We start from the raw sequence: 27,907 nt of genomic DNA, 5'->3' as shown, positions 1-27,907 counted from the left end.
CGGCCCTGGTCCCATTCGTGGTCGTATCACCCTGCAGGGGGAGGTCCAGCTCCAACTCCAGTCCCAGCCCCAGCCCCATCCGTGGTCTCATCACCAACGTCTCACCACCAAGTGGATTTTCTGCTCTAGTCCCAGCTTCAGTCCATCTACGGTGCCGTCATTGGAAAGGGATCCACCTCTCACCCCTGCTGTAATCCCATCAGAGCAATGCTTGTGAGTTCAGCCTTGCTCCCATCCCTGGGGAGCCTGGTCCCAGCCCCACCTGTGATTCCATAGGGAGAGAGTTATAACTTTGGTCCCATCACTGGGGGAGGTCTATCCCTACTTTCAGCCCCAATTCCCTCACTGAGGAGGTCCAACTCCTGTCCCATCCCCAGTCTCATCCATGGTCCCATCACTGGGAGGGGTTTATCCCTAACCTCAGCCCTGGTCCTATCTATGGTCTCGTTGTTTGGGAGGATGGTGGGGGGAGGGGGGGGTGGAAGTTCCAATCCCAGCCCCAGCTCCGGTTCCATCGCCGAGGGATTCCAGCTCCCGTCCTATTCACGGTTAAGTCGCTGGGGGAAGGAATCTCAGCCCTGACCCTATCCACGGTCTCATCGTCGGAGGGGAAAGCGGCGGTGGGGGGGTGGGGGGGGGGTGGAAGGGGGAAGGTCCACCTCCGACCCCAAATCCCTTTCCAACCCCTCACGGGGGCGGCCTGGAGCTGCTCCCGTCTCCTGTCCCGACCTCGCCATCCCTATTCCCGGGGCGGGGAACCGGGCCCCGTTCCCGATCCCACCCTTAACCCCGAGGGGAGGGCGGTGCAGCCCCAGATCCGCCCCGTCCGTCCCCACGCTGCCGCCTGGAGCCGCGCTGCAGCCGCAGGCGGTGGGAGCGCAACGCGGGGTATGAGCGGAGCGCTGCGGGGGGAGCGGAACGGATCGGCCCGGCCCGGTGAGCGGGGACAGCCGGCACCGATCCTGGGGAGGGGGACGTTCCTATTAAGCAAAGGAACTAAAAAATGCCTCCAAACCCCCCGAAACGGATCCAAAGACCGCAGCGGGAGGGCTACGCGGGCGCGGTGCGGACGGCTCGGGGTTCCGCTGCTGCTTTCTGCCCCATTGCTCACCGCGTTAAGCCGCTAGAAACTCTTTTACCCTCCGTCCCTCTGCTCCCCGGGGGTTGACAGGGCTCTCTACGGCATTTCCCCGTCCGCAGCTCTCGGGGTGCCCTCTTCCCATTCACCGCGGCTTTTCCTCCTCCGCGCTGCGTCCCGCCGCCTCCTCCGCCGTCTCTTTGGGGGTCTTTTCCTTCTCTTTGCTCCCTTCTCACCTTTCTTTTTGGAAGCCCTTTAATTCCTTTCGGCACTTCCTAAAGCACCTCCGTGCCGCGGCGTTGGGAGCGTGGCGGTGGAGGTGGGAGTGGGGAAGAGAGGGGGCTTTGGGGGCGAAGCATCTCAGCGCTGTTTCTCCTTCGGTTTTCTTATCGCCTCTTCTTGCAAAACGCGTTTGGCGAGCCGCTGCCTTCCTATGCGAGCAGCGGCGGGGCTGCTGCCCTGAGAGACGCAGTGATGGCACTGCAGCCGGGCGCCTTCCTCAGTTCCTCATTTACGCCCTTGTGAATGGAGCTGTGCCCTGTGGCCCTCAGCCGGCGGGGTGCGGAGTGAGGAGAGAAGCCAACATTCAACCCTTCTTCACCCTGAGCATCCCCAGTTTGGGAGGGATGAGCTGCAGACCCCCTTTTGCTGCCTCGTAGGTCGGTGTGCTCCCCGTGCTGGGGTTCAGCCCATGCTTTGGGTTGAGCCCAACAGCTGTGTCATCTCCCAACCTGAAGTCATGTTAGTAGAATCATACAACACCCTGAGATAGAAGGGACCCGTTGGGATCATTGAGCTGGACTCCATGGGTGATCCCTTCCAAGGGAAGCGCTTGGAGTGGCGACCAAAGGATTAAATATGGGCCAGGTGCTGTTTGCCTCCACCCAAATTGCTGGGAGCAGGGCCAGCCCAACGAAGGCAGCTTGAATTATGCGTAAGCGCGTGTTCTGTTGGGTTTAATGACTTGTTCCTCATTTGGCTGTGGTTAATTGGGGCTGTAATGCGCTGCGGATGAGGGTGGGAGGTGTTGGGACCGCAAGAAGCAGAGGCACAAGAGGGATAGATTCAGATCTGTGTGGATTCAGGGGATTTATTGGGGGGGTTCCCTGCAAGCTTTTTGCAGGAGGTTGGGAAGGGATGGGGCAGGCAAAATGGAAGGGGGAACGGTTTTAAGGTGAGACAGGGGAGGTTTGGGTTGGAGATGATGAGGAAGTTTTTGAGCCAGAGGGTGGTGAGGCAGTGGCACAGGTTGCCCAAGGAGGCTGTGGATGCCCCATCCCTGCAGGCATTCAAGGCCAGGCTGGATGTGGCTCTGGGCAGCCTGGGCTGCTGGTTGGCGACCTGCACACAGCAGGGTTGGAGCTGGATGAGCATTGAGCTCCTTTGCAACCCAGGCCTTTCTATCATTCTATGAAATGCAGAGCCTGGCAGCACCGTGTGCACAGGACACAGGAGGAGGAGGAGAAGGAGGAAGCTTAGCCTCTATGGAGCCATCCTGGAGGGAAACAGAGCTGCTTGGAAAGGGCAGATGAAAAGCACGCCGGTTTGTGAGGCTCTGGTTCCAGCTGCTCCCCTCTCCTGGCCATGCAGGCTCAGTACCATCTGCTGTTTCCTTTGGGTTACGAAGGATTTTGACTGCCCTCAGATGATGCTGGGTTGTTCTCTTCCCGACGTCTTGAGCAGCTCCTGATCCGGCACAGGGATTTTGATGAGTCGATGGAACGCGTGCAATTAGGGCAGGGAAAACACCCACGCTGTCCTTGTGGCCTTTGCAAAGGAGCCATCAGGAAATATGCAGTAAATGGAGGGTGGTTTTGTCCTCCGGCACAAATGGTGCTTGTGCCAGAGGAGGCACCAGCAGATGCAAGGGGCTCTGCCAAGGAGTGAATCCCCATTAATTACCAGGGACGGCCCATTCAACCCCACAGCTGACTCGCTTTGGTGACTTGGGTATGAAATTTGATGGGAGAGCGATGGGAAGGCTGAGAAAGGGGCCTGCAATTGGGATTTGGTGAGTTGAGGAGTGGGTTGGAGGAGGCCCTGGGCTCTCTGCTCCAATGCCTGGTGTGGTGGTCAGCAACCCTGCCCACAGCATGGGGCTTGGGCTTGGGAATCCCTCCCAACCCGAGCCATTCAGTGATTCATGTCCAACCCAGCACTCCTGTGTGTCCCTTGGGTGCCCGTGACCTTGGCATGTGCCCTCTTTTGGTGACAGCCCCCTCCAGTCGATGGGACTCACTGTTCCCTGCTGAGGTGGATCCTGTTACAGGAGCATTTTGGGATGTGGGCATCACATGGCTGTGCCCTCGGGTGTCTGTATGCCCACGCAGATGGGATCACAGTGACAACGTGCCACTGGGTTTCCATGCATGGGTGGATCCAGACCAGCTCTGGGTGCCCAAACCTCAGCTCCATCCATGGATGAAGCCATGCCTACAAAGAGAGCCAGCTGTGTCTCCAGTTTCATTGAGACTGGGCAATGCTCTCACACACAAGGCCTGATTTTTGGGTGGTCTCGTGTGGTGCCAGGGGTTGCACTCCATGATCCTTATGGTCCCTTCCAACTTGGAATATTCTGTGGTTCTAAGACCCCTGCATGGAGGAAGCCAGGCAGGGCGATGCCCTGAGGGTGCTGTGCATGAGGACACCTGGAAAGCTGTGCAAGGTCAACTGCAAGTAAGAAATCCTCCTGCCACGATCTCAGGAAGGACCAGGAGAGCTGATGCAGCAGCTGCTCCTCCCCAGAGCGTTGGGGTGGGTTTGCTTCTGGTTGTCACTGAAGGATTTTTCCTTCTCGGTTCCTTCAGTTATTTCCATTGCTTTCTCCCTCCCATTGTCCCCCCCCCTGGGTTGGATGTGTGTCCCCTGCCACCCACTCACTGCGGATGCAAAGGGGCTTTGGCACAAGGCTGGAGAGCAGCCACGGCCCTGATGGACACAGTGGGTTCTGTTCAAAGAATTCTGGGCAAAATTGAGGAGAAAAAAAAAAATGAAAGGAGAGAAAAAAATGAAGGAAGCAAAGTGAGAGCGTGACTGCAGGGACAAGGCTGCCTTGTGAGCAGGGTTCTGTCTCTGGTTGCCAACCCCAGGGCTCTGTTTGCTCCTTTTCCCGAGGAAGGAGATGCGCAGATTGGCACATCCGCCTTCACACAGGGCACAGCCCCCTCCTCAGCTCACAGACGCTCTCCAATGCGTTGTTGAGATTTCTAGTTGGGGCTGTGGGACCCTGCAGGCAGGTGGGAATAGGGCTGGGAGCTGGAAGATGGGGTCTTCACAATAAGGGCTGTGAGGTGGTGCTGCCCTGCAGACCCTCGAGGTCAGGCTGCGAGCACTGATGGAGCTGTGGGTGTCCCTGTGCATTGCAGGCAGTGGGACCCAATGGCCTTTAGGGGTGCTTCCAACTGCAGTCATTCTGCAATTCTGTGGTTCTCTGATCCCTCATGCTCAGATAAAGGACGCCGTCATCCCAGCTCTTTTCACCCAAATTCTGCTCTCTGAGCTCCTGCTGTGCTTGCATCCCCCATAACCCCTTCTCCCTCTAATGGTGCAGCAGCACAGGGCTCAGCCCATTGCTTCACCGGAGGTCAGCCCGGTTTGTTTGATGGGAAATGAGGCAAATCCATTTTAATTTGATTCCTGGCTGACGAGCTGGCTGAGCGATCGTGTGTCGGTCGGGTCGTGGGCACAAAGGGGCCCTTGTTCCTCCTGGCACAGACAGTGCCAGACCCTGTGTGTCTGCACACACTCTTTTTAGTCCATTTCTTTTCTATCAGCTGCTCATTCCCATGTGTAGCCACTGTGGGTGGTTGAGCACAGAAAGGAGGATCTTTGCTGTTCTGTAGCACAGGAGACAATTTCTGCTTGGCCCTGGTGAGAAAGGCAGCTTGGGGCAGCTGGGATTTGTTCAAGACAAGTCACAGACCCATAGAATGGCTTGGATTGGGGAGAACCTTAAAGATCATCTGATTCCTACCCATCCATTGATAATCATAGAATGACAGAATGGCCTGGGCTGCAAAGGAGCACAGCGCTCATCCAGCTCCAACCTCTGCTGTGTGCAGGTCGCCAACCAGCAGCCCAGGCTGCCCAGAGCCACATCCAGCCTGGCCTTGAATGCCTGCAGGGATGGGGCATCCACAGCCTCCTTGGGCAACCTTGGTTACCCCTCTGTGCCCCAGATGCAAAATGAGGATAAATAAGACTCCTTTTATGCGCTCAACCCTAAGTCCTCCACACTCAGGGCTGCTGCTCATATCAGCGCCCAGCTGTGAGGTCCCATGGGGATGCACTGTGCTGGCATGAGTGTGTGCCACCTCTCAATCACTGTCACCTGCACTGAGCTGGCAGTGCTGGCCAGGCTGTGAGCCACACCTGTGGGCTATGTCTGTCCATAGCTGTTGGGTGGATGTTGGGTGGTTGATGGCAACATCACCAGGAGTGTAAATACAGCAGCTGCAGCACTGGATTTTCCTTATCTAAGTCAACTCTACCAGGGATTTCTCACCTTCTTACAGCCTCTTTCCTTCCCCGTAGGGTGATGGCAAACCTATCAACTCCTCCCGCCTGGACCAGAGTCATCAACAGCTCCTTTGTTGCAGGCAGTGCTGACAACAACACCTACAGGTGTGTGTTTGATGAGGACTTCAAGTACGTCCTGCTGCCCGTCTCCTACGGCATCGTGTGTGTGGTGGGGCTCTTCCTCAACCTGCTGGCCCTTTATGGCTTCATCTTTAGGATCAAGACCTGGAATGCCTCCACCACATACATGTTCAACCTGGCCGTGTCCGACACGCTCTACGTGGTCTCCCTGCCCCTCCTGGTGTATTACTATGCCATGGGGGACAACTGGCCCTTCGGAGTGGGTTTGTGCAAGATAGTCCGCTTCTTGTTTTACACCAACCTCTACTGCAGCATCCTCTTCCTCCTCTGCATCAGCATCCATCGCTTCCTGGGCATCTGCTACCCGCTGAAGTCCCTGCAGTGGGGACACGTCCGCTACGCCCGTAGGGTGTCTGTCATCATCTGGGTGGTGACCGTGGTTTGCCAACTGCCCGTTCTCTTCTTTGTCACCACCAGCACCAGACGTGGCACCATCACCTGCCACGACACATCCAGCAAAGACCTCTTTGGCCAGTTTGTCATTTACAGCTCGGTGATGATGGTGCTTCTCTTCTGCATCCCCTTCCTCATCATCATCGTCTGCTACTGCCTCATGGCCCGCAGGCTGTTGCAGCCCACACGGGGCATGTCCCGGCTCTCCCGATCCAAAAAGAAGTCGGTCAAGATGATAATCATTGTCCTTGTGGTCTTCAGCGTTTGCTTTCTTCCTTTCCACGTCACCCGTTCCTTGTATTACTCCTTCCGGAGCTGGGATTTGAGCTGTCAGACCCTCAATGCTATAAATTTAGCCTATAAGGTGACCCGGCCCCTGGCCAGCACCAACAGCTGCTTGGATCCCGTACTGTATTTCTTAGCAGGACAAAGATTTATGAAGCTCACAGGCAACAAAATCCCGTGGAAGCCTCAAAATGAGATGGCAATGGGGTCTGTGCCCAACGGTCCTCTGGGAACCAGCAATGACACGGACACGACGTCCAAGGAAGTGAAATCCTAGCTCTGCCCCACTCTGTGGCAGTGGAAGGGTTCATCCCACATGTGATGGGAGGTGAGGATGCTTCAGGGCCAGAGGCCTATGGTGTTTGCAGTGCTTGGCTCCCATGAGTATTGCTGTTTGTGGCATGCATTTTCAGGGAGGTGACACCATGGTGACAGGGACAGGCACCGTCCCTCTGCCTCTTTCCCTGCCTGTCCATCAACATGTGGCCCCTCCCCAGCAGTCAGCCTGGCTGACCTTCCAGTGTGTTTGCAAAATCTGCTAAAATTCACACCCTGGATGCCTCAGACTGTTTTCTAAAGAAGAAAACGCTGCGTGCAAAAAAGCCCCATAGAGAAATCGGTCTGCTTTCCTCCGGGTTCCCTGGCACATAAGGAGCGTGCGTTTGTCAGAAGTCTTTCCATGCCTTGGCATGGGAAAAAAGAGTTTTGATTCATGGGGAGTGTCAGCTGTGGTTGTGATAAACAGGTTGATTAAAGGTCGAGTGCAAACACTGCCTGCGGCGGGGACGGGACGCCCGCTGCTTCGCATCCCTGGGGAAATAATCTTGGAATCATGAAGGTTTGGAAGAGCCCTCCAAGATCCCCAATTCCAACCCCAGCCCGCCCCACCACGGCCCTCAGTGCCCCGTGTGCCCCTTTGCTGAGCACCTCCAGGGATGGAGACCTGCCACCTCCCTGGTGCAGCTTGAGGCCGTCGCCTCTCATCCTATCGCTGTTACCTGGGAGAAGAGATTGACCCCCACCTCATCACCACCTCCATTCAGAGCTAATGCTCTCCCAGCTCCAGCCCCTTTCTGAAGGATTCCCATCAAAAGGGGTGCTGGTGGGGGCACTCCCCATCCCACTGGGATGTACTGATACTATCAAGCTGGTCCCCGATTTCTCCAGTGAGGTCAACATCGCAGAGACCCACTGGTGTTTCCCAACAGCAGCATTCGTGTCTGAAAAGCTTGTAGGAACCAGTAGCTCTCTCTGTGCTGCTGCCTTTAACAGTCGCCTCCAGCTCTGTGAAAGTGAGGGTGAGCTCTGTGTGCCTTGTTTTTAATCATCTTACAGGCGTCTCATGGTGCCAGCAAAGTGGTGAAGACCATTGCCCATTCCATCGGTTCAGTATTGATGCATCCTATCACTATTCCCCATTGTTGCTCAGAGATGTGGTGGATGCTCCATCCCTGGAGACTTTCAAGGCGAAGCTGGATCAGGCCCTGGGCAACCTGATCTACCTGTCCATGTCTCTGTTCATTGCAGGGAAGTTGGACTGGATGGCCTTTAGAGGTCCTTCCCAACTCTAAGGGTTCTATGATTCTATGATTGTCCCACTTGGAGACACTTGACATATCCCATAGTGACAGGGAAATATAGGGAAATACGGCAGTGCTGACTCTGCTTTTGGGAGCCATGCCTACAAACAAGGTGCTGAGCTTAACCCCAGCCCTGTGTGGATGTGGGCTTGCATCCCCACCAGTTCAAAGTCAAATGGAGGAAAGAGCCACCAAACCCTCCACCAGAAGGTCCGCATGGCCCTTCTCTCCCATTGCTGGGTTAAGAGCTGCAGAGCCCAGACGCTCGGTTTCCTGGCCCAGCCCTGCCACGAGGATGCTGATTCCTCACCCCAAAAAATGAAAATTGCTCCTTCTGCAGAACTGGTTGAGTCCTATTTCATAAAAACGGCCCGGGCTCTATTTTAGGGTTAGACAAACACTTTTGGTCCCGGTTTAGACTGATTCCTCAGACCTCTTAGTTTCTCCCATCCCTCCTGCCTATGAAGTGGCTTGGTGGGGGTAAGGACACGGAGATAAAGAAATAACTCGGACATTCCTGTGGTCTCAGCTGGGTGGAATTGTGGTCCCATGGAGGGCTCTCGTCCTGACCCACAATATCACGGCCACAGAAGACAAAGGAGAGGACTGTCTCCATGCTGAGCACCATCAGCAAAGAAAAACAGCATTTGTAGGGTGAGTCATCTCATCCAGGAGAGGATTGTTAGGGGGGTTGGGTTAAGAGGGGCATTGCACCTTTTTCTCCCCGTGGAGCTTCATGGGAAAGGTTACAGTCACTGAGGTGAGACATAATAATCTCAGAATGACAGAATGGGTTGAAAATGACCGCAAGGATCGTCTCATTTCAACCCCCTGCTGTGTGCAGGGTCACCAACCACCAGACCAGGCTGCCCAGAGCCACATCCAAGTGAATGTGAGTGAATCCAAGTGAAGTGCTGGGCTGCTATGATCCTTTCTCCGGGCCAGATCTCAGCTGCTCACCCACCATTGCCCCAAAGCAGTGTGAGCACCGAGCCACGTGCTCTGAGTAACTCAATAAACCACACTGCCAGCTCTCTCCTTTTGCCCCGTTGGCACTCCCCCCCTCACCACCTCCACTGCTATTGGGGTCCCAGAGGTTCTCCTCGACATGGCTCAGGTGGAGAGCTGATGGAGAGGGCCCAACTGGAACTGTACATACAGGTTTTGTGTTCGTTTGTCAAAGCACTAACTTATACACACACACAAAGAAGTGGGTTTCGTGATAATAGCTGTACATTTTTATTTTTGTAACATGCAGGCTTTTCTTAGAGTGAATAAATGTGTTTCTACTGTGAGCGCTCTTCTGCCATCTCCTCCAACGCGAGAAGGGGAGGGTACTGGGGTAGAGGCTGAATGTTGTAGATATGTCCTGTAGATATGTTTTGTAGACATGTTTTGAGCTCCAGATGCACTCAGATCCAGGAGGGTGAGATCCAAGCCGTGTGCTCTGCAATGGATACCTCCAGCAGTGAAGCTCCATGGAGGAGCACACGACTTTGGGTTGTATCACATCCATCCCCCCAGCCCTGGCAGGCAGCTTCTCCAAGGCTGTTGAAGACCAGAAGTTCTCAGGTTCGTTTCTCCTAAACCACGTTCTTTCCCCTTCGCCCAGCTGCTCGTGGGGCCGCCAGCAGCTCGTGGTGGAGTGAAACCTCTTCTTCTCAGAAACTTCCCCTTTTCCTCGGCAGAAACCCAGGCAGGGGGTTCCCAGTGCCTAACCGCAGCCCTTGTGAGAAAAGTGCCTTTTGTTTCTCCACTGCAGTTCATCCTCTGCTCTCTACCCAGCCCGGCGTTCGCTGTGTATCCGTGCTCAGGATGCATCCATCCCATGGATGAATTTATTGCAGGCCGCAATCAGATCGTATTGAAATCTGCCTGGCGTTAACCTGGGCAGCTCAAATCCCTTCGCTCTCATCCTCATTCCAATTTCTTCAGCCCTGAGATTAATTCTGCTCCTTTTCACGGTGCCTGGTCTTCAGGCAATATCACAGTGACATTTGCAGCAATGGGATCCCATGGAAAACGCTCAGCTTTCGGTTTTCTTTCCTTTACAAAACTTCCCAGCCCTTGCAGTTGCTGAAGCAGCAAAACTCAAAGGCGTACACCCAGAGGAAGAGCTGCAAGAAGTGCATCAATTACCCGGTGCAGAATCTATGCTCTAACATCCTGCTTGATTTCCAGCCCAGGTTTGAGACTCTCAGCCCAAGGCAAAAGCCACGAGGATGGAGCACGTGCCCAGCTTTCACTTGTGGGCTCTCCTGCATCACACCCAAGCCTTTCGTGCCCTGACTCCTCTGCAGCCAATGCCAGCACTGACTCGTGTGAGTCACTCAAAACCCAGGAACGAAAGTTAAGCAAGAACAACGCGCGCAGACGGGGAGCACGGAGGTTGTGGAGTTATTTCAGAGCAACAAAGAGAAACCAGAAAACCCACTTTTTCTAAGTGCCTCTTGGCGCTGGGAGCAGGAAGAGAAAGTTGAGAGTGCTGCTGGTCTCCTGCCAAGCCAACCCATCTGCCCCACAGCAGGGGTGGAGGCACGAGCTCCTCGTCTTTCTGCACACTGTCCCAGCACCCGGGCTCTTCCTTCCCTCCGTGTCCCTTCCAGTTGGCACAGTCAGCCATTATCGTTACCGTAAGCCACTCGTTGCCTCCGTCCGTTTCACAAGGAGCGAGCCCTGGCTTCATTTGCCCTCTGGTTTTCCTCTTTGAGGCTGAATTTTCCTAAGGATCACAGCTGTCTGTTTCCCCTCACCCCGAGTCATTTCTGGTCCCATTAGCCGTGTTGTTGAACTCCAGCCCCGAGCTGGAAGGGACGTATCATGGAATTATAGAATTGCTCAGCTTGTAAAAAAGACCTTCAGGATCATCAAGTCACAGCCATGATCGCTGAGCCCAACCCCCAGCCCCACACAGCATCCCCGAGCCCCAACCCTATGGCTCAGAGCAGTGTCCCTGCACTCCCTGAGCAACGACCAACGATGCCATAACCAGTGGTGAGTGGGGAAAGGTGGTAGGTGGTGTCCCAAGGTTCAGCTGAAATATCTTTTTTTCCCCTTTTCTGGGATCCAACAGTCTTTGGCTTCTCCAGATGGGGTGGATGGGGCAGCCCCAAAGGAGGGTCCCTCAGAATTTGCTGCTCCTTCAAAATGGAGTGAGATGTTAGAGGGTTTTTGTGCTGAAGTATCCTGCAGCTTTCAGAGCTGAAGGAAACAGTTTAAAGAATGGAGATGGGTGTAAGTAAATAAATAACAGAATTAATAGAAAAGAAAATGGAAGAAAAAGAGAGGATGTGAAAAGAAGGAAGTTTGGGGCTCAAACACAGCTCCACAGCTCCACAGCTCGAAGCCTCTACTATGTGGTAACCTGAAGGAAAGGAAAATAATGTCATTAGGTTCCACGCTCCCATCTGAACAACTGTTTAAAAAGGAAATTAAATGGAAAAAATTCCTCCCCCCTCGATCTGTTCTCTTTTCCCTCTTCATCTCTTGCTCTATGCCATCCAGTCTGGGGCTGTTGGAATACCAATTAATCCAAAAAGGAAGATTTTTCCATTGAAAGGGAGAGGCTGGGCTCTGCAGTCAGAGGACAGCCTGCTTGCAGCCCTGAAAACGGGGCAATAAAACCCTTTTATTACCCTTTCCAGGTTGGGACGTGCAGGGTGGGAGCCCATTCAGCCCCTGCAGCTGTAATGCACGTGTGCCACTCCTCTCTTTCTGCGTCATTTGGGTTTAATCACTGACATCTCCAAGCTCTTCCACCAGGCCCCGTGCAGCCAGCTGGGACCTCAGCTGGAAATGCCATTTTCCCCCAAATTCAGGGATCTAATCTTTATGGTTTGAGGGTATCTCAGTGTTCCCATTGGGTTTTGGTGGGGCTTGGAAGTAGGGCGGTGGGATGCTACCTTTTCTCAGGGGGTTCTTTACAATGAGTGTTGACTGCAGAGGAGTGGGATCCAGCAGGGGGGTTCCTCCTCGTTATCCCCTGATTTTTTAATACTGAATCCATTTTCAGCAGAGTCCTCAGCTGACACCAATAGGATGTGGCAGTGGGGAGCTGGGGGTCCCCAAGAAGCTGCCTTGTGGTCACCATCCACCCCTTGCCCATTGCCTGCCATGATGTCATCCACCATCTGGGTGGCCATCACTGCTGTGACCTCATCCACCTTGAGGTCCTCAGCTGCCTTGGTGTCCCCAGCTGCCTTGTGCTCATCCTCTTCCCCATGGTCATCATCTGCCTTGATGTCACCCATCATCCATCATACAGGTGCCATCTCCTACCACAAGGTCATCACCTGCTGTGTGTCGTCACCTGCCTTGATGTCACCACCTGCCTTCCATCCAGCCAGTCCCCCATTCTCCAGCTCCATCCCTGCCCACTGCATGGAGGCTCGATGGTCCTTCAATTTCCTTTTTCTCATCACTGTAGGAGCAGGCAGGCTGAGATTTAACAATAACGGAGGCCACGGGTTGGGAGGCATCCCTATCACCACACTGCCAGCAGTGTCAGCTGGAGCTTCCCCAGAGCCACCCAACGCCAGATGCAAACTGAGTCCTGAATGCTGCAGCAGCCAAAAATCCATAGGAAATTGCCAAGGAAAATCTGAAAGCCCCACGGCAGCACCCCCTGCTGCCTCCCCATCTGCTCTTCATTAGATAAACGAGTCGTGGTCTCCCACCCGGGTGGCCCTGGCTCAGGGACCCCCCTGCAGCAACTGGAGTGATGAGTTGGGGTTGGGATCAAGGCTGCTGCTTCCAGAATCTGGGGCTCAGCTCCAGTTGGACCCGTAGGGATGGTGCCCCCAGCCAGCTCTGCCCACATCCCACAGCCCCAGCTCCAGCTTGTGATTAATACCTCACTGGTCTGAACCTCATTCAGACTTTCTGGGATAATTTCCTAGAAATTCATCATTCCTCTGCCAGCAACGCTTCCCAGATGTTGCAACCCCAGCTCTGTGTTTGTCTGGCCCTGCAGCACAAAGAGCAGCACGTTGCTACAACCCCTTCCAATACAGAAACTGGAACCATTGGGTTCGGGTCTGGTGGGTCCTGTGTTGGACTCAGTGATCCCTGTGGATCCCTTCCACTTCCAGATATCCTGTCATTCTATAAATCGTCGTAACATTAGTTTGCAGTGGCTGCTCTTCTTCCTGATGCCCGTAGGTGGAGAAAGAGAGCTTCACGCCTTTGGGTTCCCTTTACAGCAAACTCAGGAGGGTGCGTGGTGCTCTGGGCTCTGTCCCATCGGCTGCCTGGTTTGGGTGATGCAACCCCTGTTCAGACAAAGATGTTGGCCTGCATAAAAGCTCCGCACCCCCAGGGCAAGGGTGGCTCCTCCAGGAGACCAGGTATCCTTGAGAGAGACTTGAGATGCTGCGTGATCCGTGACCCGAGGATATGCAGTGAGCACAGGATGAGCAAACTCTGTGCAGGTCCGTGAGAGCCCATTTTCTGCCCTGGGGGTAGCACATCCCGTGGGGTTGATGCCTTTCTACCTCGATATAGGTGGCCTCCACCAATCCAATGGCAGGCATCCCCAAACGGAGCTGTTCCAGGGAGCCCATCTCCAAGCCGTGAGGAGGATGGCCCCATCCAATGCTGCTCTCTGGGTGATGGGATGGCCCTGTCACCACTGCTCAGGAATAGCTCCACGCAGTCCCGGTGTTCTGCAGGCATTCACCCACCACGACCCAACCTCCTTGGCCATCACTGGCCATACCCACAGCCATCCCCAGGCCAAAAACGTCCATATTGATCACTGGAGATCACTTGAGGGGAACAGTTCAACTCCAGAGCAATGGCAGACATCGTTGTTTTGGGAGATTTTCTTCTCCCAGAACGAAGCTTTGGTTTGAGAAGAGCAGGAGTATTCCACGATTCAAACCAAACCAAAATAAGGAAGGGTTAAAGAACCAGACAGAAACTATTTGCTTTGACCTCCTGTTGACCGGGATCATTTTTTCCTCTGAAATTTTGGTTCAGCCACCCAGTCGAAAAATACCTCCTGTCCCAGCCTGGCCACTCTGTGGGTTTCAGCCTGGCCCCATTTAATGCACAGATTGTGGCAAGGGTGGACGCATGCTCACTGCCAACCCTGCGTGGGGGAGGAATCAATCAGAGGGCTGAGAGAAGCCTGATTTGTCGGAATAAAAGCAAGACTTTGTTGTTTGCTTTGTTGTGCTGCCGATACAGCATTCACAAAAGCAGTGCTTGAGGCCAACCGTGAAAAATAAAGCAATCTTTGCCCATGAAGAGCAAATGTTTACCTTGCACTCTGCAAGCTGACTCCGGGTGATCTCAGGTGGTTTAATAACACTGAAAGGGGCTTTTGTGCTTCCTTGTGTGACGGAAGACGAGCTGCAGGGGTTGTCACATCTGTGTGCCGTCCCTTGGAATTGTCCATCTGGTTCTTGGCCAGCACTTCTGAGGAGGATCCTCATTCCCCCTTGGGTCTCACCAGCTCTTTGCTGTGGACTTTGGTTCCTCCTACTCTTTACAAGTCAATCCCCCAAATCTATCCTGCACCACTGGCATTCAGTTTGCCATCTTCAGGCTGGATGGGGCTCTGAGCACTGATGGAGCCGTGGGTGTTCTGTGGGCAGTGGGACCAGATGGCCTCTAAGTCCCTTCCAACTCAAACCATTCTATCATTCTATGTTTACCTCCTTCCATGTCTCCCCTCTTGGACACCCTGTGGACTTTCTGTTGGTTTTCATCCTTCCAGTGACAATTTTCACCCTGCTTTTAGTGCAGGCTGCTCTGAAGAACCATTGCAAAAAGTGCTTCCTCGGTCCACTTCCACATTTAATCTTCAGGATAGACTCCTAAATTCAAGAAGCATCCCCATTGCTCTGTATTTCCCCTTTCTGCTGTTGATTTATGCAGTAGGAGCCTTTTGTTTTTCCTTCACTGCAAGTGTTCTGTAGCCAACAAACTTCCTCTGCTGTATCCGTACTGCTAACCACAGACAGAACAGAGCTTAGCCCATGGCAGCTCAAACCCACCAGGACAACACTCAAGCACGGTCTGCCCAGTGGGTTGGACACACAGATGTCCTCTCCAAGGATGGAGTTCTCCAAGGTAAACGACGATAGGACAGGAGATGATGGCCTCCAGTTGTGTCAGGGGAGGGTCAGGTTGGATATTAGAAGCAATTTGATCTCCAAAGAGTGTTTGGGCACTGGCACGGGCTGATCAGAGGGGTGAGGAGTCACCATCCCTGGGGGTGTACAGGAACCATGGAGACGTGGCACTGAGGAACTCAGTGGGCATGGTGGGGTGTGTTGGGGTTGGATGTGGGGACCTTTGAGGTCTTTTCCAACCTTCATGATTCTTTCGTTCTATGGTTTCAAGACCTGAGAGCTTTAAAGAAGGCACCATCTACAGAAAGGCATTTTCTACAGGTAAAAGCCCACAGCATCTTGCAGCAGACCCACTTGGTGGACCAGCTCCACCACTGACTGTCCCAAGGAGAGGGGAGAAATGATGGTGACTCAACAGCAGAAGTTATTGCAGAAAACGTCCTTTTTTTTTCCAGCTATACTGTGGTCCTGATTACCTCGAGCCAAGGGGATCTCACCTACATCTTTCCAGGGCAGGGCTGGGGGGGACAGCAGGAACCTGGTCATCCTGGGGGACATTCCCCCCATACACAAGGTCCTGGTCATCCTGGGGGATGTTTTCCCCCATACACAAGGCTCTATGACAGCCAGTTGTCCTTCAGATGATGGGAAACAAATGGGGGTTTGGAGCAGAACTGTTCTATGGACATCTCCAGCACGAGGCTCAGGTTTTTGCCCAGGGGAGACAATGTGGTCACTCTGCCTGGGGATGATGATGCCCCCTGGCCATCTCCTCCAGGAACAACCCCTCAGGACAGGCAGTGACTTTCCCGACACTTAACCTCAGTCTAATTAGTCTGAGGGGAGTGTTTGTTCTGGCTTTTGCCCTCAACAGCTGGCCAAGGGCCAGGGCATTGACTTTGCAGCCTGTGCATTGGAGAGACTCAGGGCAGACTTTTTGTAGCACTATAAATGCCGTGCCCTGACCCCATCCATCACCTTTTGGCTGCTCAGGTCTTGGCAGAAGCACCATATGCCTGGTTGCTCCAGGAGAAGGGGAAAGTGATACTAAGGACCAGCATCCTTGACTCCTAGATGTCCAGCACTCACTGAGTTTTGCTTGGTGGCCTATCTGCTCCACTATCATAGAATCATAGAATCATACAGTGGTTTAGGATGGAAGGGACCCCAAGGATCATCAAGTTCCAACCCCCTGCCATAAGCAGGGCCACCAATCTTCACATTTAATACTAGACCTGGCTGCCCAGGGCCCCATCCAGCCATGCCAGGTTATGGCCCTTTTTCCTAAGAAAGGTTGAGATCTGTCTGAGTTGGGCACCCCGGATAACAGAGCAGAGAGAAATAGCAGTGTGTGCCACTACTGCAGCCTCGTGCTGGTTTTGGGCCAAGCTGGACTTTTTGACACTCTGTGTTGTGGGCTCATGCCTCATGCAGCACCCCAAAAACCCTTTTCTGATGCAAAAAAGTAATGTTAAGGGAAGCTCAGATGCCACTGGTGCAGAGCCAGCCCTGTTCTTCTTGTGTGTAACCATGGTGGGTAATGGATGGGGATGTCACCATCCTCCCCTAAATATCCCTCTCTGCCATCAACCTTTCTCTTCATGTTGTTCCTTCCGGCCTGAGGTTTGGAGTGCAATCCAGAGAGAAAGCAAAAATGGAAATCCCCCCAGGGCACAGGGGGAAGGAGGATGGGAAGCAGCTGGTTTCTGTGCTGTGGTGGCAACATTGGGCTGGCTGTGGGCCAGGCAGCTGGGGGGCACGGAGACACCAAGTCCAGGGCACGGTGACCTCGTAAGCAATGTTTTGCCAGGCTCTGCTCCTCAGATGGGGTCTTGGTAGATGGAGATTGGAAAAGGGCTGGAGGGATGTGCCTGAGGCTGTAGGGTTGCAGTCGGGTTAAGATCCTGGCTGCCCAACCCGTCATCTTCCTCCTTATGGGCAAGACCACAGACTTTGGACATGGAGGAAGACAACAAGGGCCGTGGGGTCTATCTGGCAGGGATAGTGGGTGGGTAACCACTGCCTTGTAGGAATGCCCATCCCAGGGCATGGGGTAGATGTAGGTTGTATCCAGGGGGTTCTCTGAGGTCCAAGAGTCAGTGCTCCCTGCCACGGAGGGATAATTTGGGCTCCAGCCCCTTCCTCTTCCACTTGCTGATGGGAACATCCCTGAGCTCCTCATGTTCCTCCAGCTCTGACCAGAAGCAGCGACAGGTTCCCACCCACAGAAATTCCTCTACACGCTCATTGGTGTCATGGATTTTTAGAAAAGCCTCCATCAGGACCCTGCAAAATCAAGTACGTACGCCTCTAAGAACGCCAGAGCCCTTATAAATACTCTGTTATTCAACTGTTACCATTTATATTCTCAACACAGGCTTTTCCCAGCATTTCTTAGACATCCCTTGTCCTCATGTGGTCCAGAAACCTGAAACCTCAGGAACCAGCACTGCCCAGTCTGGAACTGGGAGGAGTTCACCAAATCCAGCAGCTTCTCCCCACGCGCTCGATGGATGCTTGTTGGTAGAGCTGCTGATGGAGCTCCTTGGTGGCACAGTGGGGATTCTTTGCTCTCCTCTGAGCATCACATCCCAAATGCAAACACATGGAAATGTCTCATGACATCCCCACAAGCTCCAGTGTGAGACACAGCAGCTAGCAGCCAGAGCACATTGACACTCAGCTAAAAGAATCCATTCAATCCGGCAGGGAAGAAGACTAGGAGAAGTCCTAGAAAACATCACAAGTTCACCTTTTGGGACCTGGCTAGGAGCACATAGCAGGGCTTTTGTGCTCCTGTTATTATTTCCTTGCTGCCCTCCAACCTCTCATCCCTTTCTTGACCCCATAGGGCACATCCTTCACATCCCCAGGCTTGGTCCAAAGCCCCCTTCACCCTACGTATGGGCTGGATAAATCCTCCTCAGGGCAGCAGGAAAGAACAAATATTTGGCTCTGCATGTGTTTCTTTTATTATAATTATTATTTTATTTTCACGTGCATTATTTCTAAGGAACCATCACAGACCGTGGGAGGTCACTGTAATTCAGCAGCAGACAGCTAAAAGCTCTGCATAATCTCAGACCTTGTCCCCACAATATTTAGAAATCGCTAGGTGATGCCCTTTGAGCTCTTTCAAAAACAAAACACAACGCCAGGAGAACGGATAAACCACTGATCCAAAGGGAAAGGGATGCAGGCACATCCATGAGGACAACTGGACCCAGGAAGCAAAGAGCAATGCTAAAACCAAAGTGATGGGGTGGGGGGAAAGAAGCATTTGCAGCCCCTTGCACCACGCAGAGGAATATGAGCTTGGCATTGGGTGGTCAACACTGATGTATCAAGCACAGAGCAGCCCATTCTGAACGCTTTATGCCCAATTCCCAACAGCTCCTACTGGACCGTGGTGCTGATGGATGCCTGCTCGGATATAGCAGTGATTTGTAACCTCAAGGATGCAAAGGGCAGCAGCAGAGTAAAGCAAACTATCTGAATGCACGTGGTTTTGGACCTTGGTGGTGCAGCCCAGGGTCGCCCAGCCCCATTGCAAATGGAACATTTCCCTGCTCTGCAGCCCGATGGCCATCCTCCAGCACCTTATCTCAGAGGGTTCCTGTGCCCCTCACAGCCCTTACCTCCCTCCAAACATGCTCCTCATGCTCATAAACTGCGAGTACATCCCATCCCTACCAGCTGGTTTTGCAGGCTGGGTGAGCACAACAGCATGAAAGGAGTATTTGGGGCTGTAAATTGGTTTTATCCATTCTTCCTCTTTTCTTTCACTTCTTTTCTTCATTTGCCCCCTCACTCCTCCTCTCTCTTTTTTTTTTATCATGGAGAGTCACATCACGGCCTCAGTCTCTCTGTCTCTGCTTATCTGCAGTGGGACAGAGGGGCCAGATGCCCCCCAAGGCGCTGAGCAGAGAGGCTGCAGAGGCAAAGCACAGCCTGGAGCCTGCCCAGCAGGACTGTTTGGGCTGAAGGGAGCACTGATTAGAGCTGCTCAAGGCCCCAAGAAAGCTGACTTCAGTGCAACAGCAACAAGGGTGCAGGATGGGAGCCATCTGCCCGTGGCTGCTGGGCTCCTGTCCCACTCCCTTCTTCTCCCCAAGTCCATGGTGCCATTGGGATGATGCCCATTTGGGACAGAAGAAGGATGATGCCTGTTTGGGACAGGAGACAGGATGGAAAGCATCTGCCCCTTCATCCAGCAAATCCCTCTGCAACCAAGCAGTGGTTCTCCAGCCCGTCATTTCGCTTGGTTTTTACCCAAACCAGCTGCTCTCTTGGCTCCACCAGCCCCCAAATTCAGGGATTACCCCAGTCCAAACATTGGTGGCCATCAATACCAGTGCCCACAGAGGTGCTGTAGCCTGGGGAGGAGATATTTAAAGCAAAGCAGGATGAGATGCATTTCTGTGCTCCGTGCATCACGCCCACCATTCCAGCTCCAGCTTCATCCTCATCCTCATTTTGAGGGATGTGGTCAGTGGGCATGGAGGGGGTGGGTTGAGGGTTGAGGTTGGGGATCTCAGTGTTCTTTGCCAACGTTAATGATTCCACGATTCCATTGTTTCCTATGAGTGCAAGTGGTTCTCAGTGAACGTTCTCCACAACAGCAGTTATGGGAATTGGAGCCTAATGCCCATGAAATCCTCAGGTTTGGCATCTTGTACCAAACTCATTGACTGAGATACCAGTGATGTGGCTGATGCCCTCTCCCTGGAGACTTTCAAGGGGAGACTGGATCAGGCTCTGGGCAACCTGATCTAGCTGTGGTGTCCTTGTGCATTACAAGGGAGTTGGACTGGATGGCCTTTAAAGGTTCCTTCCAACTCTAAGCATTATACAATTCTATGATTCTATGCTCAGCCTGGCTTGGCACACCCCTGGAAAAGTAAGGATCTACCCGCTCTGTGCATAGATAGTTCTCCTCGCCATCTATAGAAAACAGTTTAAAAGGGGAAATTTAGGTTAGATTTAGAAGGAAATTCTTTACTCACAGGGCAGGGAGGCCCTGGTGCTGCTGCCCTGAGCTGTGGATACCCCACTCCTGGAGGTGCCCAAGGCCATGGATGGGGTCCTGAGCACCCCAGGCTGGTAGGGGGGCACTCAGCCCATAGCAGGGTGTTGTAAAAACATGATTTCAAGGTCTGTTCCAACCTAAGTCATTCTATGATTCTATGATAATATGATAAAATAATTCTCAAGACATCGCTCCAATGCATTTGGACTCACCAGTACAAAATCAGTCATCTAGGAAGGGATGGCCAACTCTTGCAGATCCTCAGGCTCTCCTTCTGAAGGGATGCAATGCTTCCAGGTGTTCCCCACCCCAAGCTGTGCCTGTGCTCCCATTCCCAAGCAGAGCAGGTGAAGCAGTCACCATGCCCTGATGGTTCTCCATACGCAGACCTCTCATTCTCTCAGGCTGGATGTGGCTCTGGGCAGCCTGGTCTGCTGGTTGGCGACCCTGCACACAGCAGGGGGGTTGAAACTAAATGGTCACCGTGGTCCTTTTCAACCCAGGCCATTCTATGATTCTATGATTCACCCCGAAACATGACGTCCCCACCAGCTGTGCTGACATCTGGGCTTTGCTCTCCTGCAGGAGCGCTCACGTCAGAGGACAGAAGTTCATCCACTTCAGGCAGAGCATTTCTCTCTGATCTGGTGACAAACACGTGGTGCTCCTCCTCCGCAGCACATCTGGGGAGGGAGGAGGGGGATGAGCTCACTGTGTCACCGCAGGGTCATCGTGTGGGGCGAAGAGACCCTTCGTGCCATCCCTGATGGGCGCTGTGGGTAAGAGAAAGCCCCACGCCAGGGCTTCCAAGAGATTGGCATTAGCAGCAAGCACAGCCGATGTCCCTTGAGGGAGTTTGTCTCCTGAATTAATCTGCCAGCCACTCGGCCCTAACTCGCCGTCATTTGGGATTGTTTCATCCCACAGAGTCGTGGTTTCGGAGAGTCCCTTGGGGAAGTCAGTGATGGCAAAGGAGAAGCTGCAGATCAGGTGGCAGGAAGCAGAACTAGGTGCTGACATTTGTTCAGTTCCTTGTAGATGGGAGGAGAAACAAAGTCTGTGTGAGGGGTGGGTGCCAACCCCAGGTCTAGGATTTGCACATCTGTAAAGGCAAGGCAACGAGAGACTGCTTCTTTCCTGCCTACTAAATAGGAGGTCACACACACAGACTGTTGACAAGGTTTAGAAACCACCACTGAAGGAAGGAATTAGGAACAAGCTCCAGCAGGGTGATGTGGAGCAGGGTAACCAGGGCTGTGCTGAGTTGGGTTTTGAGCATCTCCAAGGATGGAGGCCACACAACCTCAGGAGCCAACTTCAACCACCCTCTCAGTAACAAAATATTTTCCTTGTGTTTGAACAGAATTTCTTGCCCCATGGCCCCACTCCAAAGAGTTAGACTCTGCTGTCTTTATTCCCACCCCATCAGGCATTTATAGAAGTCAATGAGATCCCCTTGAGCCTTTTTATCTGCAGGGTGAACACTTGCAGTTCCCCATTTCTCCTGATGCTGAAGATGCCCCAATCTTATCATCATCCATCCAGCCCTGTACTGGACTCAGTTATGGCCATGTCTCTTGAAGACTTGGCTACTGGTGTTGCTCAAGCCTGGGTGGGGGGTCAAGAAGGGATCTCCCCTCTGATTTGGCCACGGAAAGCTGAGCTGGGATCTTGGGCAGTCTCAGCCCATCTGATCTCCAGCCATAATGCTTGGCTGGATGGTTGGACTTGGTGATCTTAGTAGCCTTTTCCAGCATTAATGGTTTTATGATTCTATGGCTGGTGGGGTTCTGGGCAGGTTATGAGGGATGGAAGCAGTTGGGTTTTCCATTGCTTTCGTATATGAATGTTGATGGAACTCACCAAAAGGCAATGTTCTGCAGTAGGTTTCAAAGCAAATTTTAAGAGCCATATACACAAACTGCCCAGCAACCTAGAGGAGGAAAGAGGGAAATAACCAGTAGGAAGGACAGTTCTACTATTTAAAAGCTCCTGAATAATTTCTATTTAAATAAAGAATAACCAACTGTTACTCATTTCACTTAAAAATAGACTCTCGTATGGTTGGGACAGAGCTGCGTTGCCCCATGCCAGGACAGGAGAGATGTGTGGAGGAAGGACCTTCCCAGACCTGTCAAAGTTTTCACCTGCTCCAGCTAACTTTAGGTAAGAGATCCATCCAGTCCCTTTTTCCAGCACCACATGGGATTTTAATGCTGAGAAATTTCCAAAGCTCTGAGGCTCTGCTTCTGTGCTTGCCTTGGAGCAAGGCCATAGTGTGAGTCACCAGACGCTTGCAGTTTGTTTAGTACACCAGTTTGGGCTCTATTGAATTTCTAGGAGGGAATTTAGTCCATAATCCCAATCAATAAACTGTCAAGGAGGAGGAAAAGGAAGAAGAGGAGGAGAAACCAGTCGGTTTGGTGGTCATGTTGCCACGAGCCATTTCTCATTGTCTGCGGTGTGAATATATCCTCCTTACATCACAATCCCATGATCTACATGGCAGTCTCACAAACTCACATAATTGTCTTTTCCAAGCCCTGCGTGGTGCCTACAGATTTACTGTGGATGCAAAGGAGGGATGCAGTCCATTGGAGACGCCTGCTTAGAAGACATCCAGAGAAGTCATTGATGTGTTGAATCCTGGACCATAGGATGCCCCAGAAATACCAGAGACCTGTTGAGTCACCCAGGGCCCCTCTTGCAGGACCTGAAGAGGCCTACAAGAAAGCTGGGGAGGGGCTTTTTATATGAGCAGGTAGTGACAGGATGAGAGGAAATGGCTTTAAGCTGCAAGAGGGTAGATTTACAGCAGAGATTGGGAAGAAATTCCTTAATGTGAGGGTGGTGAGACAGTGGTCCAGGTTGCCCAGCCAGGCTGTGGATGCCCCGTCCATCCCTGGAAGCACTGAAGGCCAGGCTGGATGGGGCTGTGAGCAACGTGGGCTATGGGAGGTGTCCCTGCCTGCAGCAGGGGGTTGGGAGTGGGTGAGCTTCAAGGTCCCTTCCAACCCAAACCATTCTGTGATACCAGGACATACAGGTGCATAAGTAGAAAGAGATGGTGACAATAAGGAAACCCCCTGAGAGCTCACGGTTTGGATTTGATGAGATGGAAGAAGCACTGTAGGTGTAATGAATGAGAAAGATTATTCTGAAGGTTTTTACAGGAGTCTTTAATTCAGTGTTATCTTCTCGGTGGTCGTCTGGTGCTCGAGGCAGGAAGGCTGTCAGTCTCATTGCTCCTAAACTTCCATCCTTGGTCCAGTAATTTCAGTGCCAGCACCTGCAGTGGGGCCAGGGCTGAGCAAAGCGGTATGAAATGTTGGGGTGTGGGCAGGGGGATTTTTGGGAGCTTTCCTGATCCTGTAGGAGCACAACAGGCTGCAGTTTGGAGCTTTTCTGTAGGACACCAGTTTGGATGTCTGAGCTGCAGCACTTTGGCTCATCTGGTGCCATTAGTGTTGGGCTGTAAATCTGCAAGGCAGAGGGGGAGGAATGAAAGGAGCAGCCTCCTGCCCTGCTGCCCTGTGCTGCCCCCCCTGCACAGCCCTGCTCACCGGGTTGCTGCTCTGCCAGCCATTTCCATGGCTGTGTGGGGCTGCCTGTGTCCCCAGGGCTGTATTGGAGGCACGGAGACCAGATGGAGAGCTGAGGACAGGCGCGTGTCCTCCTCTGGTTCCATCTTGGAGCGGATGCCCTTCTGCAAGGCAAAGGAGAAGGAAGGAATGAAAGGAGCAGCCTCCTGCCCTCTTCCTTGTGCTGCCCTCCCCTGCACAGCCCTGCTCACCGGGTTGCTGCTCTGAAAATGGTTTCCTTGGCCATTTGGGTCACCAATGCCACGTTGACACAGGCACTGCGGTCTGCAGGTCCGGTGCCAGCACCTGGAGTGGGGCCAGGACTCAGCCAAGCAGCACCAAATGTTGGGGTGAGGGCAGGGGGATTTTTGGGAGCTTGCATGGTGCAGTAGGAGCATGACAGGCTACAGTATTGAGCTGACTTATCTTTTCTGTAGGACGCCAGTTTGGAGGGCTGAGCTCCAGCATTTTGAGTCATCTGGTGTCATTAGTGTCTGCATCTGCAAGGCAGAGGGGAAGGAAGGCAGAAAGGAGCAGCCTCCTGCCCTGCTGCCCTGTGCTGCCCTCCCCTGCACAGCCCTGCTCACCGGGTTGCTGCTCTGAAAATGGTTTCCTTGGCCATTTGGGTCACCAATGCCACGTTGACACAGGCACTGCGGTCTGCAGGTCCGGTGCCAGCACCTGGAGTGGGGTCAGGACTCAGCAAAGCAGCACCAAATGTTGGGGTGAGGGCAGGGGCAATTTTGGGGAGCTTTCCTGATCCTGTAGGAACACAGCGGGCTCCAGTTTGGAGCTGATTTATCTTTTCTGTAGGACAGCACTTTTGAGGGCTGAGCTGCAGCACTTTGGGTCATCTGGTGCCATTTTTCGGGGGGCTGTCCATCTGCAAGGCAGAGGGAAAGGAAGGAAGAAGCCAGCAGCCTCCTGCCCTGCTGCCCTGTGCTGCCCTCCCCTGCACAGCCCTGCTCACCGGGTTGCTGTCCCCAGGGCTGTGAGGAAAGGCCACTGCAGTCAGCAGGTCCGGTGCCAGCACCTGGAGTGGGGTCAGGCCTCAGCACAGCAGCCCCCAACATTGGGGCAGGGCAAGGGAAAGCATGGGGAGCTGGCAGGGTCGCGCAGGAGCGAGGCGGGCTGCAGTTTGGGAGCGACTGATCTGTGGTGTGGGTGAGCACAGGAGCGTCTGGCCGTCCTGCTGTGTCCCTGTCCCCGTGTGGCTGTGAGGCAGAGGAGGAGCGGCCCCATCCATCGCCATGGGCTGCTCCTGCCCGCCACAGCCCTGGCTCCCTCGGTCCTCGGCGGCGCTCTGGGGCTGGCACTGCCCTTGTGCTCAGCATTCCGGGCTGCTGTGACAGCAAGCTGGCTCTGGAACACAGCCCCCCCAGCGTTGTGCTCTTGTGACATGGCTGTGCCGGCTGCAGGGGGCTTCCTGGAGCTGCTGGCTGCCCCTGGCAACGTGGCCGTGCCATAGCAGGGCTGGTGCTGCCTGGCGTGGGGCTGCTGCCTTGCGCCGTCCGTCTAATAAATGATGCGTTGTTCATCGCTGAGTGTCTGATGGTGCTTTGGCCATGGCAGCATGAGCGTCAGTGCGCGGTGTGTGAGAAGAGGAAGGCCATCTTTGGCATCCAGCTTTGCCATGGAATCGGGGGGCTTGGATTGCAAGCAGCCAGGGAGGGGATCCTCAGTGCATCCCGCTTTGAGGCTGGTGGTGGGAATGGATGCTGTGGGCCTGAGCTGGCTGCCAGGGCAGTAAGAGAGCAGCAAAGGTGCAGGATAAGAGAAGTGCAGTAGGGAAATGTGCCTGCGTGGGAGCCCAACTCAAATGCCTGCACACGAATGCACAGAGCATGGGGAAGGAGCCACAAGTGTGTCAGGTGTGTGTGTGCCTACAGGGCTGTGATGTCACTGGCATCACTGAGCTGTGGTGGGATGGCTGTCATGAGTGGAGTGCAGGAATGGAGCAGGCTGCTGGCGGACCTGATAGCGGCCTTCCAGGACCTGAAGGGGACCTACAGAAAAGCTGGGGAGGGACTTTTGATCTGGGCAGATATTGACAGGACAAGGGGAAATGGTTTTAAAGTGGCAGAGGGTAGGTTTAGAGTAGGGATTAGGAGGAAATGCTTTCCTGTGAGGGTGGTGAGACAGTGGTCCAGGTTGCCCAGCCAGGCTGTGGATGCCCCGTCCATCCCTGGAAGCACTGAAGGCCAGGCTGGATGGGGCTGTGAGCAACCTGGGCTATGGGAGGTGTCCCTGCCTGCAGCAGGGGGTTGGGAGTGGGTGAGCTTCAAGGTCCCTTCCAACCCAAACCTTTCTGTGACACCATGATTCTACTGTCACGTCCCTCTACCAGCCTTCCTGGAATCACAGCTTCTCGTACACCATCCTCGTTATTTTTCTGGTTTTATTTTAATCCTCTTTGTTATTGTTCAGCTTCCCTTCAAGTCAGTGTTTCTAAGGATCCAAGAATAGAGAATCACATCAGATAATAACAGGAAGGAAAAGGGAATGCCTAGGATTACTGGACGCATTAAATTAAATCTATTTCACAAGTCTATCACCAAAGGCTCTTCCCCTGGCCTCAGTGGAAAGATGAAGGGGAGGAAGAAGAGTGATGCAAAAGGAGAGCTTTGCAGTCATTTCCCAGACTGGGCACCATGGCGAAGCTCATAGTGATATATTGCCACAACTGGCGTTGCCTGAATGCTTTGCCCAGTGGTGTCTGTGGTGTCTGAGGGCAGCTGGGGTTCCTGGCACGGAGCCTCCAGCCCACTCCATACCCAGGATGGAGTCATCGCCGTGATTTACCATCACCACGCTGCCCTGCTTTCTTCCATTCCCCCTCGTAAAGAAAATGACTTTCTGTTGATCATAAATCTGGCTGGTTTATCCCTAAAGTTTATGTTAGAGCAGCTTCCACCCTGCTGAGATCAGTTAAACGGGAACAGCATACAGGAGCCCACCAGCAGCCTGCAGAAAGAGCTCCCAGGTTCTTGGGGGTTTTCCACCAGCCTGGCTCCGGGTCTGAGCTGTCTGTCAGTGCCCACAGGGCACAAATGTGCAACACAACACAGTGACAGGCAGGCCATGCTGTGCAAGGACGTGGTGTGATGTGACGAGCAGTGCAGTGCAGGGTGTTGACATGGAGCACTGTGCAACGCCACGGCACGGCACAGCAGGACGTGCAGTGAAATGATGTGCAGCAAAATGCAGTGCAAGGAAATGCAGTGTGATGGCGTGGCGTGCTGTGATGTGCAATGCAGTGGAATGCCATGCAACGGGATGAAATGCAGTGACATGCAGTGCAAGGGCAGGAGATGATGCAGCATGCATTGAGGTGTGGTGCTGTGAACTGGCACGGCGTGCAATGGCATGCAACGAAGTGAAATGCAGCACAAGGATACAACATGCTGTGTCATGCAATGAAATGAAACGCAGCGGCGTAACATTGATGACCTGATGAGGGCATTGAGTAAGTTTGCAGATGACACCAAGCTGGGAGATGGTGTTGATCTGCCTGAGGGTAGGGAGGCCCTGCAGAGGGATCTGGACAGGCTGGAGAGTTGGGCTGTGGTGAATGGGATGAGGGTCAACAAGGCCAAGTGCTGGGTCCTGCACTTTGGCCACAACAACCCCAGGCAGCGTAATAGGCGAGGGGATGAGTGGCTGTGAGTGTGGAGAAGAGAAGGACCTGGGGGTGTTGGTTGGTGCTTGGCTGAACATGAGCCGACAGTGTGCTCAGGTGGCCAAGAAGGCCAACAGCATCCTGGCCTGCATTAGGAATGATGTGGCCAGCAGAGCAGGGAGGTGAGCATCCCCTGCACTCAGCTCTGCTGAGGCCGCACCTCGAGGGCTGGGTTCAGTTTTGGGCTCCTCACTGCAGGAAAGATGTTGAGGCCCTGCAGCGTGCAGAGAAGGGCAGCGAAATGGTGAGGGGTGTGGAGCACAGGGCTGCTGAGGAGCTGAGGGAGCTGGGAGTGTGGAGGGTGAGAAGAGGAGCTCAGGGGAGACCTGACTGCACTCTGCAACTGCATGGAGGGAGGCTGTGGGGAAGAGGGGTTTGGCCTCTTCTCCCAGGCAACAAGCAGGACATGGGGAAATGGCCGCAAGTTGTATCAGGGGAGGTTTAGGTTGGACATGAGGCAGAACTGTTTCTCTCAGATGGTGGTCAGGCACTGCAATGGCTGCACAGGGAGGTGGTGGAGTCGCCGTCCCTGGCAGCGTTCAGG

General features: G+C 53.6%; 1 protein-coding gene across 2 annotated transcripts; it reads left to right on the top strand.

Moving 5' to 3' along the window:
* Positions 1-814: 814 nt before the first annotated feature.
* P2RY2 (purinergic receptor P2Y2) lies at positions 815-19,077 on the top strand. 2 transcript variants are annotated; one of them, XM_048950670.1, is made up of 2 exons: positions 815-888; positions 5,612-6,694. In XM_048950670.1, the coding sequence occupies exon 2, from the start codon at positions 5,616-5,618 to the stop codon at positions 6,690-6,692; it is 1,077 nt and encodes a 358-aa protein (XP_048806627.1). In that variant the 5' UTR covers positions 815-888; positions 5,612-5,615; the 3' UTR covers positions 6,693-6,694. The 2 variants fall into 2 exon arrangements, with proteins under 2 accessions (XP_048806627.1, XP_048806619.1); XM_048950662.1 differs by having other exon boundaries at positions 832-936; positions 5,612-19,077.
* Positions 19,078-27,907: the final 8,830 nt, after the last annotated feature.

Source organism: Lagopus muta, chromosome 1 (assembly GCF_023343835.1).
Source record: "Lagopus muta isolate bLagMut1 chromosome 1, bLagMut1 primary, whole genome shotgun sequence".
NCBI lineage: Eukaryota > Metazoa > Chordata > Aves > Galliformes > Phasianidae > Lagopus > Lagopus muta.
This window is presented reverse-complemented; position numbering and strand designations above follow the sequence as displayed.

Bases quoted from the DNA above. Each gene is read 5' to 3' on its own strand.
- P2RY2 (XM_048950662.1), top strand. From the start codon at position 5,616: ATGGCAAACCTATCAACTCCTCCCGCCTGGACCAGAGTCATCAACAGC.